The sequence below is a fragment of the Triplophysa dalaica genome, chromosome 16 (genome assembly GCF_015846415.1).
Source record: "Triplophysa dalaica isolate WHDGS20190420 chromosome 16, ASM1584641v1, whole genome shotgun sequence".
In the NCBI taxonomy this organism is placed as follows: domain Eukaryota; kingdom Metazoa; phylum Chordata; class Actinopteri; order Cypriniformes; family Nemacheilidae; genus Triplophysa; species Triplophysa dalaica.
In genome coordinates, this window is record NC_079557.1 from 5,541,464 (window position 1) to 5,557,202 (window position 15,739).

The window sequence follows — 15,739 nt, forward strand, 5'->3', positions numbered from 1 at the left end:
GGAGAAAAAAATGGGAAACATCACAGAAATTACAATTGTTTTGACATAATATATAATATTATTATAAAAGTATAGTGGTAGTTTAAATTGTAATGGTTTAAATGGAAACTATATGGGTCTGGTATGTGTTAGCTTAATTTGTGGACGGGATAAAGCATCAATAAGGCCTAAATCCTATTCCAAAAGCCCCCAAACACAATATACACACACTTATGTTATGGATTTTATTGTTACTTTTCATGGAACCCTCACAATATCCGTTTTTCAAGGGTTATCTACACACATATTCTCATCCACCCATCCATCCATCCATCAGTTGCACTCTCATAAGATGAATAAAAACAGTGATGCGTATAAATGATTTATAAGCTCATGCTTTTCTATTGTTCCACCCTAACCGATACAACCCAGAGGTTTACTTTCCGAAGGCTGTAATTCATGTTTATTGCAGTGGATGGCGACAGAGCTCCGTGCGCTTTCTTTAAACCGTACAGCGGGCGCGTTATTATGCTGAATAGACTCGCCCATCAACCCTCTCGAGGCGGTCGGTCACCATGGTGGTGGCAGACAACAGCGAACCCAGACAGCGCACCGTCCGTCGCTTTCACAAGCAAAAGCACCCGTTATAAATGTTGTCTCTGACCCTCCGCTGGTTTGCAAACGGATTAAAATGGACAATCACGCGACACATGGATTGCATTTTCTTTAAAAGCGGAATTTTGAAGAAGATGGAATAGCGAACGGTGGACAAACGGAATGCTGAAAAATGCGCACATCTGCGTAAAATCCAAACCCGCTGCTTCCTTGCTCAAGCGTTTGAGCGACACGAGACACGGTTGTCAACCCACAGCGAAGCTTCAGCGGCTGGAAAGGGAACAGCAGACCGCCTGGTCTTGTCGGATTTGGACCAGGGACAGTAAGAAAGCTCCGGGCTTAGGCTGTGGCCTCGGGACAGAATCTTCACTCTGCGGCTGCTCCCGAGTATAGAAACTACAGCGCTTTTGTACAGTTTCAATTCCGAGAATCGTTTTGGATTATTTCACTAATTTAACTGTTTTCAAAACCATGGCGTCCTATGTGGATAACAGTTTTCGGCAGGCGGTCATGGTGATTCCGTCAGAGAGGACGCAACAGGTCAGAATACAGTCTTTTATTAGTCATTTATTGTGTGTGCTAGTTGGTAAATGTGTACAGGTTCACGCATTCTAGGAGCCTAATGCGTTCATGATGCACGTTTGTAACAGATAGACTAAGTTTACTGTGTCACAATGTTGACAGTATTTCATACGTAAGTGTGTAAAATTCCGTCCTCAACTTATTATTGTATAGTCGTGATGTATTGTGGCGATGCGGTTTTTGTGTATTTTGTGTCGTGTTTTTATTTTTGCACGGTTTGCATAAACATACAAAGCGTTGCCAACTTTAAATGTAACAGTTGCAGAGGACATTCCGGTTCTGCTATGTTTCGGAAACTATTTAATAAGACTTACAGACATGGTTTCGTGGGATGATTATTCATAAAAGTGCTATTGACCCGTTATGCGGTGTGAAAGACGATGCGATGACATTATCCTTGCACAGTCTCCACCCTTTTACGTAGCTTAGCCGGCGACAAAGTGTATTTTTTCATTTCTTGGCTTTCCACAAAGCTCTCGATACATGTAAATGTCACAATGCATTTGTAGTTCTGTGAGTTTTATTTTTGAAAGCCATTGTATCCCATGTAATGATTTGTGGACGCTATAAATCGATAACAATTAAATAATGTGTCGTGCACTTGAGGTGACCGGTGTAATGCCGAGAAATGAACCCCTTCCATATTATACCGGCAGCTTTGTCCGACATAAAGGAAGCTCCACGATCCATCTCTTTCACATCTGTGTATTTTTTAACCTCAGCTTCTGTTGTTTTAATGGGTTATATTGATTCTCATATTGGGTACGTTAACCGAAAAAAGCCATGCCACTGCCAGTGTATGAAAGTGAACATAAATGTATCAAAACGAGCTGACCTTCTTCACCCCCATACAAAAATGAACCATTCTTTAACTGCACTACTAACCATAGGTTTTTCTTTGTTGTTTATTTGTTCCACAATAACCATAGTTTAACCATAAATGTGCAATAAAACTATGGTAATACAAGTGATAACTAATCTACATTGGTCACCACACGTTCAATGGTTAATTTTCGTAAGGGCACATGTACTAAGCCAATCACGCAAATGTTCAATGTGAAAATTAAAGCTTGCTCAATAAGCCTTTTACATCTGATTGTGCCCGAAGACGTGACGAACTGATTAGGAAATCTCTTTTGTTTGGAAGAGCTGATTTTGTGCAATAGAAACAATTATGCATTAGGAACCCGGTTGTTTGTTCCCAGATTTGACCGCTACAGACCATAGAGATACTTGAGGGTCAGTATATGGCATTCATTAGCGAATGCAAGAGCAGAACACTGATTTCCTAAAGATTGCGTGATATTCCTGGTCTGTTCTCATTGAGTGATGGAGCCTTTAAATCTTCCTGGGTTCAGTTCAGAGTTGGCCACTGTTCAGCAGTCCCTGCGAATCAGTGATCGGCAAGTTTTTGAGTTAGGGGGATACTGACGCCTGAAGACCGAATGAACCACACCTATAGGCTTGAGGTCCACAAGAGAAATGATCACTAGATGGAAATGTTAAACTGAAATGTGCTTAAGCACCCTTAGTATGTAAACCCCATAAATCAGGGAATTCTAATGGAGCTTGAAGCTCATTAACAGCAACAGCCTCAGTTTGCTGATGGAAGGTGTAAAAGAGAAATGAGATAAATTAGGTGATTTTGGGGGAACTGTGGATTTTGGACAGCAGATGGGTAGGTATGCAGGGTCAGGATGATATAAACTGGTCAGTAGATCAAAGAGCTGGAGGGCACATTTCTTATTGTTCTGAAGAGCCTTATCTTCAATTAGGTGAATGAGAAGTGAGGATGCTAAATATATCTGTCTGCCTTCATCGAACAATGTCTGGTTGTGTTTGTTTTCGATGCCCACAAGTGTTATAAAAAGCCGGTCATCCCGTACTGATGGTTTCCTTCCGACAACTTCCTTCCTTGCTTTCACAGAAAGAGGAAGTGCATCACAGGTCTGTCGGAGGAGCTTGACAAAGCCGAAGAAGTCTTTTTTGGTGTTTGTTTAAAAGAAATCCTCCTGCACCCGGTTTCTTTGTTTTTCTCTAATGAATCTGCTTTGTTTGCACCATATGCCAGTCAGTGAGCTCCAGGTGTCTGCAGATCTCTTTTAAAGGGGTAGTGCAATCAAAAATGAAAATTCTTGCATTGTTTGCAAAAAGTCATTTGGATTGGGAAATTGTCATGAAAATAATGTCACAATCCAAAACAATGCTAAGAGTCACTCAGTTTTCATGTGAAATGTTCACACATATTTCTTGCAAAAGTTTAAACATGATGCAAGACATTTCATATCTGTAGACGTGTATCTGGCCTTCCTCTCGGTGTAAGCATGTTTTTTTAAATCAATTTTCAACAGTTTGCAGTAAGAACAGTTGTTGTCATGACCTCAGGACTTTGCTTCTGTGGCAGTCTTGCTTTTGCAGCTGACCGAAGTCACATGCCTCCTATGAATGGAAGTCATTGCCTTTACACAATCGGTTGGACACATACTGTACAGTGAACAAAGACTGGTTTGAGTGACATTTCCCATCTCAGTTTACACAAAAAGAATAGACTGACTGACCATAGAACATAAACATATAATGACAACTGGGATGTTAATACCAGAACAAGTGTCATATCATTATTTCTGTCTGTCATTGACCTGAGAGCTGCTTTCTATAAATATGCTTTACATAACAGCCCAAGAAATACAGAATATTAAAGGGATAGTTCAGCCAAAAATGAAAATTCTGTCACCATGTACTCTCGTCATATCAATTAAATTTGACTTTTTCCTTCTGTAGAACACCAAAGAAGATATTTTGAAGAACGCTGTTAACCAAACAACATTTGACTCCATTGACTTGATTGTGTATTCTATGGAAGTGAATTGGGAACCACCTTTGTTTGGTCATCAGCATTCTTCAAAATATCTCATTTTGTGTTCTGCAGGAAACAGAAAGTCATACAGGTTTGAAGTGACAAAAGGCTGAGTGAATGAGAACAGAATTTTGAATACAGAATGCCCCACCATGTCCCTTCCGGCGGTTTCTTTGCTCCTCACGTGGACGACTTGTGTCATAGCGGAGCTCATCTTCATCCCCGCTTTCAACAGATCACTTTGATCGGCTGTTTCTCTGCTCTGATCCATTTGTTAGCATGTCTCCTGTGATCTTCAGAAGATGGAAACTCTCGCTCTGAAGCTACAGGCAAAGTACACATGGATCTCTGAATCTCTTGCTTTACAAATCATGAGTCAATACACCTATCAGGCTTTAATTAGAGGAGCTTGCTTAAGCAAACTTTACTGTTTCTGTCACTCACAGGTTTGCTCAAATATACCGGCAAGGGATGGAATCAATATATTCTGAACACATCCCTCTCTATCAGCACAACTTGACACTTGTTAAGCTTTTTGAGATGCCGTTTTGTGTCGTGTTAGATATTTGAGAAATGTCTTATGTGGCATCTTTCATGTGCGGTATGACAGCAATCTGTGTAATGCTCTGTGCTGTAACTGACGTGCATTGTGTTATTTCATGGCTTTTATCGCCCATAGCATTCTGATGAAAAGAGTTCAGACGGCACAACACTTCAGCAGCAGTACAGAAATCTCAAGGTCTTCTAAATTCATTTCTCAGACAGAGAGCAGCAGAGACATTCTTTCTGATAGACCAAAAACAGTCAGATTGAAGCGTTTAAGTATCTTGACGCTTAAATGTCGGATATGTTTTGGGAAGAAAACCCAAACCTGATAGCAAGTAATCTGTGGCTAGATTTCCTGATGGGATCAATGGAGAAACTACAAAACCGGGCTGAGATTACTGATTTAAATTTCCTACCGTCGTAATCCACTCTGCGCTTTACCACTTCAGCATCTGTGAATGTAGAGCAAAGCATTAGCTGATTAATTACCTGCGGTGGGCTCAGGATTGTTTACAAAGCGTCTTTCATTCAGTGTAGGCCAGCATCCAAAAACACCATATAAGAGAGAATCTCCATCCACGATCTGAATTGAAAATATTACGTTTTTTGCACATAGAACTGGTGCTACAGAGGGTTTAAGGTTTATAGCACATGCCAAACAGTTGTACAGGTAACACAAGTATAAAAAGTATGTTATAAAAAAAAACACTAATGTTGGTCATCACATAAATAGACTTGTTAACATTAATGTTTAATACAAATGGATCAATAATGGCCATATTATTTTTAGTTTACCCATTTTTTATTGTTCTGTGTATTCAATTTTTTACTTACAATATATTTGTCCACAAAAAGATACTGTTTGTATGATATAGTATTTACTAGGCCTATGGTAAACTGCAGTGAACTCTAAATAATATAGTGTTTTGAACCTTACTATATTTAAGTATACTACAGTTTGTCAATTTATATATAAGGTAATATTGTTACATCCCTATGATTCATCTATAAGATTTTAAGCTGTTGTAATAGGTAACCTATAGTGTTGATGTAATTCATTGTGCTTTTCCACACTGCATGTGTCCAGTGCACTTGGCTATGCGGAGGAGCAGATCAGATACATGAGCCCAGTATTGTATTTCTCCTCTATCATGAACAATGGCACATGGCCAGACAGAAAGCACTAGTGATGAGGTCATATTCCCTTCGCTCTTTATGGCTCCTTGGACCTGTTTATGAGTTTCAGCAGTGGTTTTATGATGGCGAGGATTTAAGCCAGGTGATGCCCTGGCTGACTGCCCGGCATGAATAAGTGAGATTTTTCTGTGATCTAAAACCTAGTGAGATAGCTACTTTGCTGTCCACAAGTTGCTTCCTTATAAATCCCTATTTAAGAACACAAAGTCATATTTTATTTACTCTCATGTCGTTTGAAATGTGTATCTGACTATTTCTTCTGTGAAACACAAAAAGAGGTATTTTGAGAAATGTCTCAATGTCTTTTTTTTTGTCCAAAATGGAAGTCCATGGAAAATCTTATGTTGTTTCATGTGTTCACCACTAACAATGGCACAGCTGTGATGCTTTCTAATCCAAACTAATCTAATTCTGAGTGGAATCCATGACAGTTTGACTTTAGTTTCACACCGATAGAGGAGCTTTGTTGTTGAACTGGGCTGAACCTCTGCGTGGAGTCCCCTTGCAGCTACTCATCCCAGGTTCATTTCTTAAATCAGTGAGATTACACCTCATCCTAACTCACGTCGGTCTCTATCAGTTGATGCGATGCTTACTCTTCTTCACCTCACGGATGTTGAAAGCAGAGTTTGTGGCAAAGGAGTTTCAGCTTTGCCGTCAAAGTGTTGACCTTTGAATTTAGTCATTTAAAGGGACAGTTCACCCCCCCAAAAAAAATGTCATCATTTACTTACCCTCGAGTTGTTAAAGATCTGTATACATTTCTTTGATGAACACAGAGATAGATATTTGGAAGAATGCTTGTGACCAAACATTTCTTGGCCACTGTTGAGTACCATAGTAGGAAAAATTACAATGGTAGTCAAAAGTGCCCCAGAACTGTTTGCTTTCCTACATTCTTAAATATCTTCTTTTGTGTTCAACTGAAGAATAGAGCTTTAAAATGAGCGTTCAAAACCATAAGACTCGGCAAGGACTGATATTCCCTATATGTCTGCTTCATCTTTCCTACAAATCAGTCTTAAAATGCAAAGACAGGTGGATGACTCAGTGGAGGATCTCAGCCTCATCCTTAGATGAAATCTTTCGTCCACCTTTTTTCTTTACTCTAGTTGTTTCTTTATTGTTATATTTGTGGTCTCAGGTCTTGTTTGTTAAGCTTTGCCCTGTCACACTAGGCACTATTGTGTGACTATTCTAGTCCTAATCCCCTGTGTCTAATAAAACCAATTAGCTTAAGCCCGTCTTCACTGGACCATTTGTGTTTGATCGGTACTGTAGAAGGTTTCAACTAGGTTAGAAACAGGAAAGCCTTTATGTTGCCCCATGATAACAGACCTCTGCTATTGGGAGCCAGATATACTTCACAACTGCAGATCACAATTATCCATAAAGTTGAAGGGTCCAATGCGATCAATTCATAGTCATTCTTTTTTATCGGCCTGCGAAGCACATCTTTTCCCAATCATGTGATAAATCCCTAAATGTGAGGCTTTATGTCATATGATTCGGAAATAAAGATTTTTTGAAAGCAGCTGCTTGTTTAAAATTGATGTTACTTCACATTACAGGATTATGTTACACATCTGATTATCAGCTCCTACACCTGGTCATCGCCTCTGCGCTCCTGATACGTGGGTGTCCAGACCAGGCTGTGAATGTGTACGCCTCACACACTGCTCCATTGTGTCCAAAGCATATTGTGCATTCGCATAATCACCAGTGATGTCTAATGGAAAGCTGTTATAATGTGCGTCAGCTTTAGTTTAGCATTATGCTAATAAGAGCGACGTTTGATTGTGGTAAAAGGGAAAAGGCCGGTCATTTATCCTCGTACGGGCCCCTTAAGCTTTGTGTCATTGAACGAGGGCGGCCTCAGTACAGTAGACCCCTGTTGAAATCGGCTATCGCTTGTCACAACTAATCAACGTCAGCGTAATTATTCTGTCATGTTGAGTAGTTACTTACTCCGCTAAGGCTTGTTCAATAGAAAGCATGAAAATTAGGCCGGTTTAGTGAGTGTGACAATATACGAGACCGTAACATTATTAATGGAGTCATACTTATTTATGCCTCACTCCAGGGACTTGGTTAAGTCAGTCGTGAGTACTCAAAGGAACAAATGTTTGACGAAAAAATATAATATAACAAAGAAATTCAGGTCAAGATGGGGCTTTAAAGGGTTTGGTTTAGACTAACATATAAACTTTGTTGTTGTTTACTCGCTATCATGTTGTTAAATCGTATGACGATTTCTTTAAGGTTAGCAGTTTGCTGAATCTCTTCTTTCCCGCACAACAGAAGGTGACAGAAGTCAACTCTCATTCTTTTCGTAGCTTGACAGCTCCCGTTCATACTGAATGTGGAAAAGCAGAGTGAAAGCATCTTTCACAGCTCTTGTGTTTGTGGTACAAAAGAAAGAAAGTCATGTGGATTTGGAAAGGATATGAAAGTGAAAGGCCCAAATAATGGGTGAGCTGATCCTCTTAAATATACTGTAGCGATTGGATGATCTAATGAAAATACGAAACGTATCGGATCTGTTTCTATACTATTCCTGATGTGAGTTTCTGTGGAGCTTTTTTAATTGAATTGTGGGGCAACATCCTGAGGATGCAGACTAAAATAGCATAATCTGTTCTTCAGATGCCTTCACTGTGAGCTTCCAGGATAGTGTCACACAATGACCTCTTGTAAACCAGAAGGAAACTCTGAGCCGGCCAATCAGACGAACAATTGAGTAAAGTGGTAACAATCTAAACATTGAAAAATGTTGTTAGAATTAAACAAAGCTTTGTGTTGATTCTGATGCATTCATTTGAGCAAGATTGCCTTGAAGTGGTCGTCAATAAGTATTTTTTCCCCTATATTGCAATCTCAGTTAATCACATTTTTACTGGGTCAATTGTTGTAGGCTGACAAAATCTTACCCAACAGCTCAGATATAAATCATTACTATAAGCTTACCGTGGCAAAAAGGGGGAAAAATAAGACAAATTTGAACTATAGTTTGAACTCATTTGTTTGTGTTGACCCAAGCAGTTACAGATTGCCGCTTTAATGCTGAGGAGTCTGATCTGTTTTAGCAAATCTGCTTGTTTCAACACAGCACTTTTCACATTAGTTAGTTAAAGGTCCAGTGTTTGAAATATAGCGACATCTAGCAGTGAGGTTGCAAACTGCAACCAACGGCTCACTCCACCACTCCCCCTCCCTCTTACAGCACTTCGGCTATAACAGCACTAAGATTTTGTTACGTTTTTGCTTCTTTGCCGAAGGAGATAACATATTTACAAAATGCGCTCAGTAGAGCAGTTTGTCCGTTTAGGGCTACGGTAAAAACTACATGGCAAATTCCATGTAAGGGGACCTGCGGTATATGTAAATACCCTCATTCTAGGGTAATAAAAACATAAAGCTCTCTAAAGACATCAATATGTACATTATATAGTGGATTTCTGTCAATAGATAGTCCTTTATATCACACGTTGCACCTTTAAAAGAAATGACAAGCGCAAAGGTATACTTTTTCCAAACAGTAGGCTACCCCCGCGTGACAGCTTTTATACTTTTTTCGGACAGTGTACATGTTCTGTATGTATCTAACGTTTCCCACCGTATGAACGAATGTGTATATCTTATACACTTCTGTTTTTCGGGACCTACTCAGGGTTTGCTCTTCCTTGCTTTCTCCACCAATTCAAATTCTATGCATCGCATTGTCTTCAGAGGAGGACTATGTACCCCACAGGCCTAAAATATGCAGCCAAATACTCTGAATGCTCCGAAAGGAGCGCTTTGTCTCTGAGTCTCCTAGCAACTGAGTGGACCAGAATGGGGGAATAGAATACAGAGAGAGACTTCAATTGATCCGCTATTGTCACTCGCCTAAACGCCGGCCAATAGCTGTACAGACGGGTTTTGAGAGTTCGCGGGAGCGGAGAGGAAAATAGCTGGGCTGAAAACAGGATTAGCGTGGAGTTGGGATTTGGACATAGCCCTTGGCTTTTAACTGAGACTCGACTGTCCCTGATGTAGTTTTGATGATGTAGCACATCCAGGGCCGCGGAACAGTGCTGTTTTGCCTACATCAGCATCTGTTGTTCTTCATTTAATAGTCGGGGGAGAGAAAGAACAGCATGCCCTTCCATAACTTGAGTGTTTTTTTATCCAGTTAGCCCATCTGCTATTTGTTGATGAAGTTATGTGTCAGAGGAACACTGTGATGATGACGTCTGCAGGACCAGTTTGGTGGTTTCTTTTTTTCATTATGAAGTCGGGCTCTGTTTCAGTTTCAGTTTCAGTTTTTTTATTTATATAGCACACATAAACACAACAAAAGTTGACCACAGTGCTTTCCACAGTCAACAAAACTCAAAAAAAAAAAAGACAAATAACTAGATGTTAAAGGCACAGGACCACAGATAGACCTTTAGCTTAGATTTAAATAGCTGGATAGAGTCTATGTTTGGTGTTATCACAGCCGGACTCATTTGCCACCGTGACATTTAAGATCATGTAGATTCTAGCAGACGTTGTTGAACTCAACATAAAATGAGTTAAGTAATTTTTTATTTGAACATTTTATTTGATTATTCCCTCAAACACAAGCTGTCGGAACCACGTGTGAGAGCTTTTACAAACAAGACAGATGGAGACTTTTTTTTCCCCAAATCAGTGATCATCTTCCATGCTTGTTATATGGAAATGTTTCAGATGTTTGTCTTAACATCTTTATTTGTCTTTGTAAAGATATAAGGTTTAAATAACCATATAAAGGTATAAAGGTTTGACTTGAAAGTAAGTCAGTGATGAACTGCTCAAGTAATTTCCCACTTTTTTAGGTAAAAAATGATCTCATCTTCTCAAGATGATCATCATGCACTGTCATGTAACACAACAGTCATATTGTATTAACAAAAACTTCAATCCCAGACACAGAGCTGTGATGTGGTTAAGTGTTGTTGTCTAGAGGCATCTTTTAAAGAGTGTATTGACTATTTGTCAGTGTGGTTTTAATGGTATTAGACCATTAGGAAGATTTCACATTCTGTTAGAGTTTCTTTACACCAGATGATAGGCATAAAACCCACATTTTTTACATTTGTCTCTGGTAATCTCATCACAAGCGGAGAGCACCGAATGCAAGCGGGGGCCGAGGAACGATGTAAATACCAGGTGTAAATCTGCCTGCTTCTGTTAAATTGAATAGGATAAAGCTATTTATGTTTATTTTCTATAGTAGGTAATGTGTAGTTAATTCTACATATTGTACGGAAACTTTTCAGTTGCTATACCCCAACTTTGTTTTTTAACTCGCTAGTTTCTGCTCTTATCGCACAGCACTTGTTAAAATATCCTTTGAGTTATTCTCTTCATCTTTCACTTTTAGAAACACCGACATAATAATGATGGCAGCTTGTTCAAAGGAAAGCATGCTGCAGGAAGTCTTGTTTTAACAGCGCGCCATCTTCCCTTCTGCTCTTCTGGCACTGAAGGATCTGATCCTGATCTTCTCTGGTTGTTCTGCATTATTTAACGCGTGTGTTGTGCTGTGTGATGACTGTGATGTTCGCAGATGCCGCGCCTGTTAATGAGACACTGTCTGCTGTTTATTTTTGCGATGTTTTTAATTTGATGGCCTTCTACCACTTTTGTGAAAGTTATACGTGGACATTATGACCAAAATCTTTGCATTTTATGAGATGTCTGATATCGCAGTAACAGCCTTTATCGCAGTAAATGCCTGAAATGTTGTATATACCCTAGATTTTGCTTACCATGGTTTTACTATAGTAAAATTGTATAAACCATGTTTTTTAGAAGATTTATTACTGTAATTGCATGATCATAGTTTAACTATGGTTGGACCGTAGTAAATGTGTGGTTACTATAGGAAAACCATGGGTTACCATGTAACGCCCATTTCTGATAACCTAGTGAATTAAATACTTTATTAACTCTTTCACCGCCATTGACGAGTTATCTCGTCATTAAAAAAAACGCTTCCCCGCCAAAGACGAGTTTTTACGGCAATCAGTGTTTGTACTGTTGTACAGCAGGTGGCCCTATTACACACTGGGAAAAAGAATCCCAGAACCTAGAACGTATAGGTTTTAGCGGTTTTTAATGATTGTTCTGAGTGTAATCTGGGCGGAATCTTTGACAAAAAACGTTAATTATCTCAGCTGTTTAATCAAAATGATGCATTTTTGAAGAAACCTACCCAAATCTACGGAGTGATAAAAGACGAACAAATGAAGATGGAAGAATACGGTTTCTTTTGTTTAAAAGCTGAGACTCTGTTCTTTCATTTGACATATTGTTTGTCCATATATTCTTTACAGAAAATTAAAGTTCCATTAAGAGCCATTAAAGTTGGGTGAAAATGTAAAAAAACGCTGGCGAAGGCTGGCAACTTTTTTAAAGAGGCTGGCGGCGAATGAGTTAAGTACAATAAATTGAAAGTAAAGAAACTCAAACAGTTGAACAAATCGTAGGAGGACAGGAAATAATTTGGGCGGCTTAAACTGTGCAAAAAATATATATGGCACAGAAATGTTTTTAAATAGGTTTGCTTCGGCTCTTTATCTCAGATGCGCTCTGACTCTTGACAGCAGCAGACTGGACCATCGCTGTTAATTATTCACATTTATTTGCTGCATGAATAATGCAGCCGCTGGCAGGACCGCCAGCTCCAGTCGCAAACGCTGCACTATCGGCGCGTGAAAGGTGTTGACTCGACAGCAGGAGGTGTCAGAGCAGAACTGAGACCCACAATCATCTGCCGGGTCATCACTTCCTGTTGTTGTCTTCTAATTGGCCAATTGCAAACGATATGATTTGCAAAGGATGATGCTAATGCAGTCTTATCTTTAAAATAGTAATCAATCTACCGAAAATACTATAAAACTTCTCACTTTCATAAGGCTTTAGTGCAAGAGAAATCTGTCATCCTTTATGAAAAATAAACATGGTCTTACTATAGTAAAGGCCAGTTCATAGTTCTCTAACAAATGTCATGGTTAGGAATCCTTTAGTAAAACCGATACATTTATGGTTGTAACTGTGGTTGCTGTAGTAAAACTATGATTTATTTCTTCAGATCTAGCAGTTTCACTCTTTACACCTGGTTGAGGATCAGCTCTCTCATGTAAGAGGACACGTGAAACCCGGTTAGGTTTCAGCATGTGAGGCGCCAGTGTGCGCAGCTGCTCGACTGTCAGAATAAATTCCTGCAGGCTGCTGCACAAGCACCTGCAGTTTAATCACAAATGCTGCACAGCGCTGCAGGGAAATTTGCTGTCGCCGGCTCTCCCTGCTGCTTTACTTTTAAATAGACTGACAAGAGACTTCCTGCGAATGCCGATACAAACACAAGACTGGTGTGGTGTGCAGCCGCATGCCCAAAGTGTGGGATTATGGGTAACCTGAACTGGTGAGGTTGGCTACAATGTGGAAAACATTTTTGTTTTTGTTTGTTTTAACTCCCAATTACTCCTTAAAGTCCCAGTGAAATTTAAAATAAATATTCTAACTTTATTCGAAATATTGAAGCGTTTATTGTAAATAGAATGTAGAAATGGGCCCTTCTCTTTTTAAAACTCATGTGCCCTCATAATCTTCAATTAAAATTACGTTTCACTTGGAAATGCTTTAGAATAAGGAAGTAAACACGATCGCAACTTCCGGTTCACAAGAACTTTAAGTTGCCAGGTTTACAGTAATTTAGCTGCGTAAGAGGTGTGGTTCTTGGTCTGTTTGGTGTGGTGATACTGTAAACACAGGTTATTCAAATTAGATTCAAATTCATTTCTATAGCGCTTAACAGTTTTGCATTGTTGCACAGCAGCTGTAGAGAAAATACATTGTAGAACAAAAAGTACTGGTGGAACAATGTACGAAATGTAGGAGACCTTTGGTTATGGTTTGGCCAAAAAACAATAAAGTTAATGTAATTTATGAAGAGTGTATGTCAGGCAAGTGCCGTCAAAAGCGCCTGTTTTTCGTGAGTCCACTGTGCTTGTGTACTTACAGGATTAGAGCTGTTGTTTATAGGCTTGATGTTAAGCGCGTCCACATGGTCGGAGCTTTTCTCCTCAGTCAAGCTGCGTTGGACTTGTAATGCTGCTCGCGCTCACATTGGGTTATTACAATGACAGTCTAAGCTGTTTAGCATCGGTTATGCATAGGGATGCACCGATACTACTTTTTCCTTTCCGATCCGATTTCGATATCTGAATTCTGCATATCGGCCGATTCCGATTCTGATCCGATACTAGCACTGTTTTTCATGATCAAAGTAGACTTGCATATTTTAACTTTTATTGCCAGAGGTGGATAGTTAAGCATGTTTACTTTCAAGTACATTTTAATATATCTGTACTTTATCAGAGTACTTTGGACAAAAAATGCTTTCCCACAGTATGAAGCACATCATACTTATTCCACTACAGTCCATAAATAAATGTTTGTTTTTTTACTTTATATCCATGAGTCAATTAAAATCTACCATTTTCCTTTACTTAAGTATTTTTACTTAAAAGTATGATTTTTTTTAAATGTAATTAAGTGCTGTATTAAACTTAAAAATATATACAAAACAAAAATGTGGTCTCATAAAGCACAGATACTTACAAAATGTTTAACAAATAAATCTCTGTTTATTACACAAAACTATCACAGTATAAAATTCTCCAAACTCGCTCATGCACATCCTGGACACAAAATGATGCGCTTAATACATTCGCTTCTACGTTATTTAAAGTCATGCGCATTGAACGCAGAATGATGCGCTTAATGCACCCGCTTCACTCACGCGCATCCCGGATTGAGATGATCCTGTTGTCGCGGGGATCTTTGCTTCCCAAGTTCAAAACAGTTATAACACAAAGAGAAGAGATATGTTATGTCTTTAAATCATAGAACATTGAATCCATCCTAAAGTTAAAAGTTATGTATGAATGACGCATAACATAGACTGCTTCCAGTGCTTGAATCTAATAACGTTACACTCAGAGAGTACAGTCTCCGGCAAAATGCATTTTAAACAAAACCAAAGTCTATTATCTAGTGATTATGAAGTATATTGAAAACTTTGGAACGAGTAACGTCCTGACTGTTCCCGGACACGCGCATGCTGGATTGAGATTGACAGATGACCGCACCAGCGGAGGTCAGAGTTTTTTAATTATGCTATATTGGTTTATTCCTCGCATAAAGCTATCGAAATACATGACATCGAAAACAGTGCATGACAATGTTTATGGTAATTTCCTGATAGTTAGTCCTTTATGAAGCTTTAGAGTAACATCCACGGGTATCGCAACGGATCGGACTGAAGAGAACCCGTCAGTCCGATACCCGATCCAGCAAAAAAGACCCGGATCGGCCCCAATTCCGATCCAGAGTATCGGATCGGTGCATCCCTAGTTATGCACACTGGGGACTGTACTGAGGAAATATTAAATGTCACTGGATCAATGAAAGTCTTGGATGTGGGCCGGCTCAAGCTTTCGGGGATTTGTTGATGCTTAAATTTGTTTGCCCCTGGACATAATGGCTAAAAACAATTAAATCTGTTTTAAGGGAATGAATCAAGATGAATCATTCGTTGGTTTCTACTTAGTTTACTTTTGAGATGTTATCAAAATTTATATCGAAGAGTAACTATTACAATGTCCTTAAAATTACATTTCATGCAGTGTGTAATGTTGCTGTTTGTGAATATAAGCAGTCTACCAAGTCATAAAGCTCAAAGTGAACGAATAACAACTCTGAATTACGCAAACTGTCGTACTGTCTGTCTGTCGTTCTAATTTCAGTTCTAGGTAAGATTTGCGTCACTCCGTGTAATGGCCGCCTACGTTCCATTTGCGACACTCCGTGTGGTAGACCAATCACGGCAGTCTAGACCATCTGACCAATCAGATCAGAGTTGGCCTGACATAAAGTAGGGGATTA

General features: G+C 39.2%; 1 protein-coding gene across 7 annotated transcripts in view; it reads left to right on the top strand.

The window, feature by feature from the left end:
• Positions 1–472: 472 nt before the first annotated feature.
• The window catches only part of rapgef2b (Rap guanine nucleotide exchange factor 2b), an 86,149-nt gene continuing 70,882 nt past the window's right edge, over positions 473–15,739 (top strand). For 3 of the 7 annotated variants that reach the window (XM_056769117.1, XM_056769115.1, XM_056769114.1), the window contains exon 1: positions 475–1,134. In XM_056769117.1, coding sequence (XP_056625095.1) covers positions 1,066–1,134 — 69 coding nt within the window. In that variant the 5' untranslated portion in view covers positions 475–1,065. Of the gene's footprint in view, positions 1,135–15,739 lie in introns of all 7 variants that reach the window. The other 4 variants (XM_056769119.1, XM_056769112.1, XM_056769113.1 and 1 more) reach the window with 4 other exon arrangements.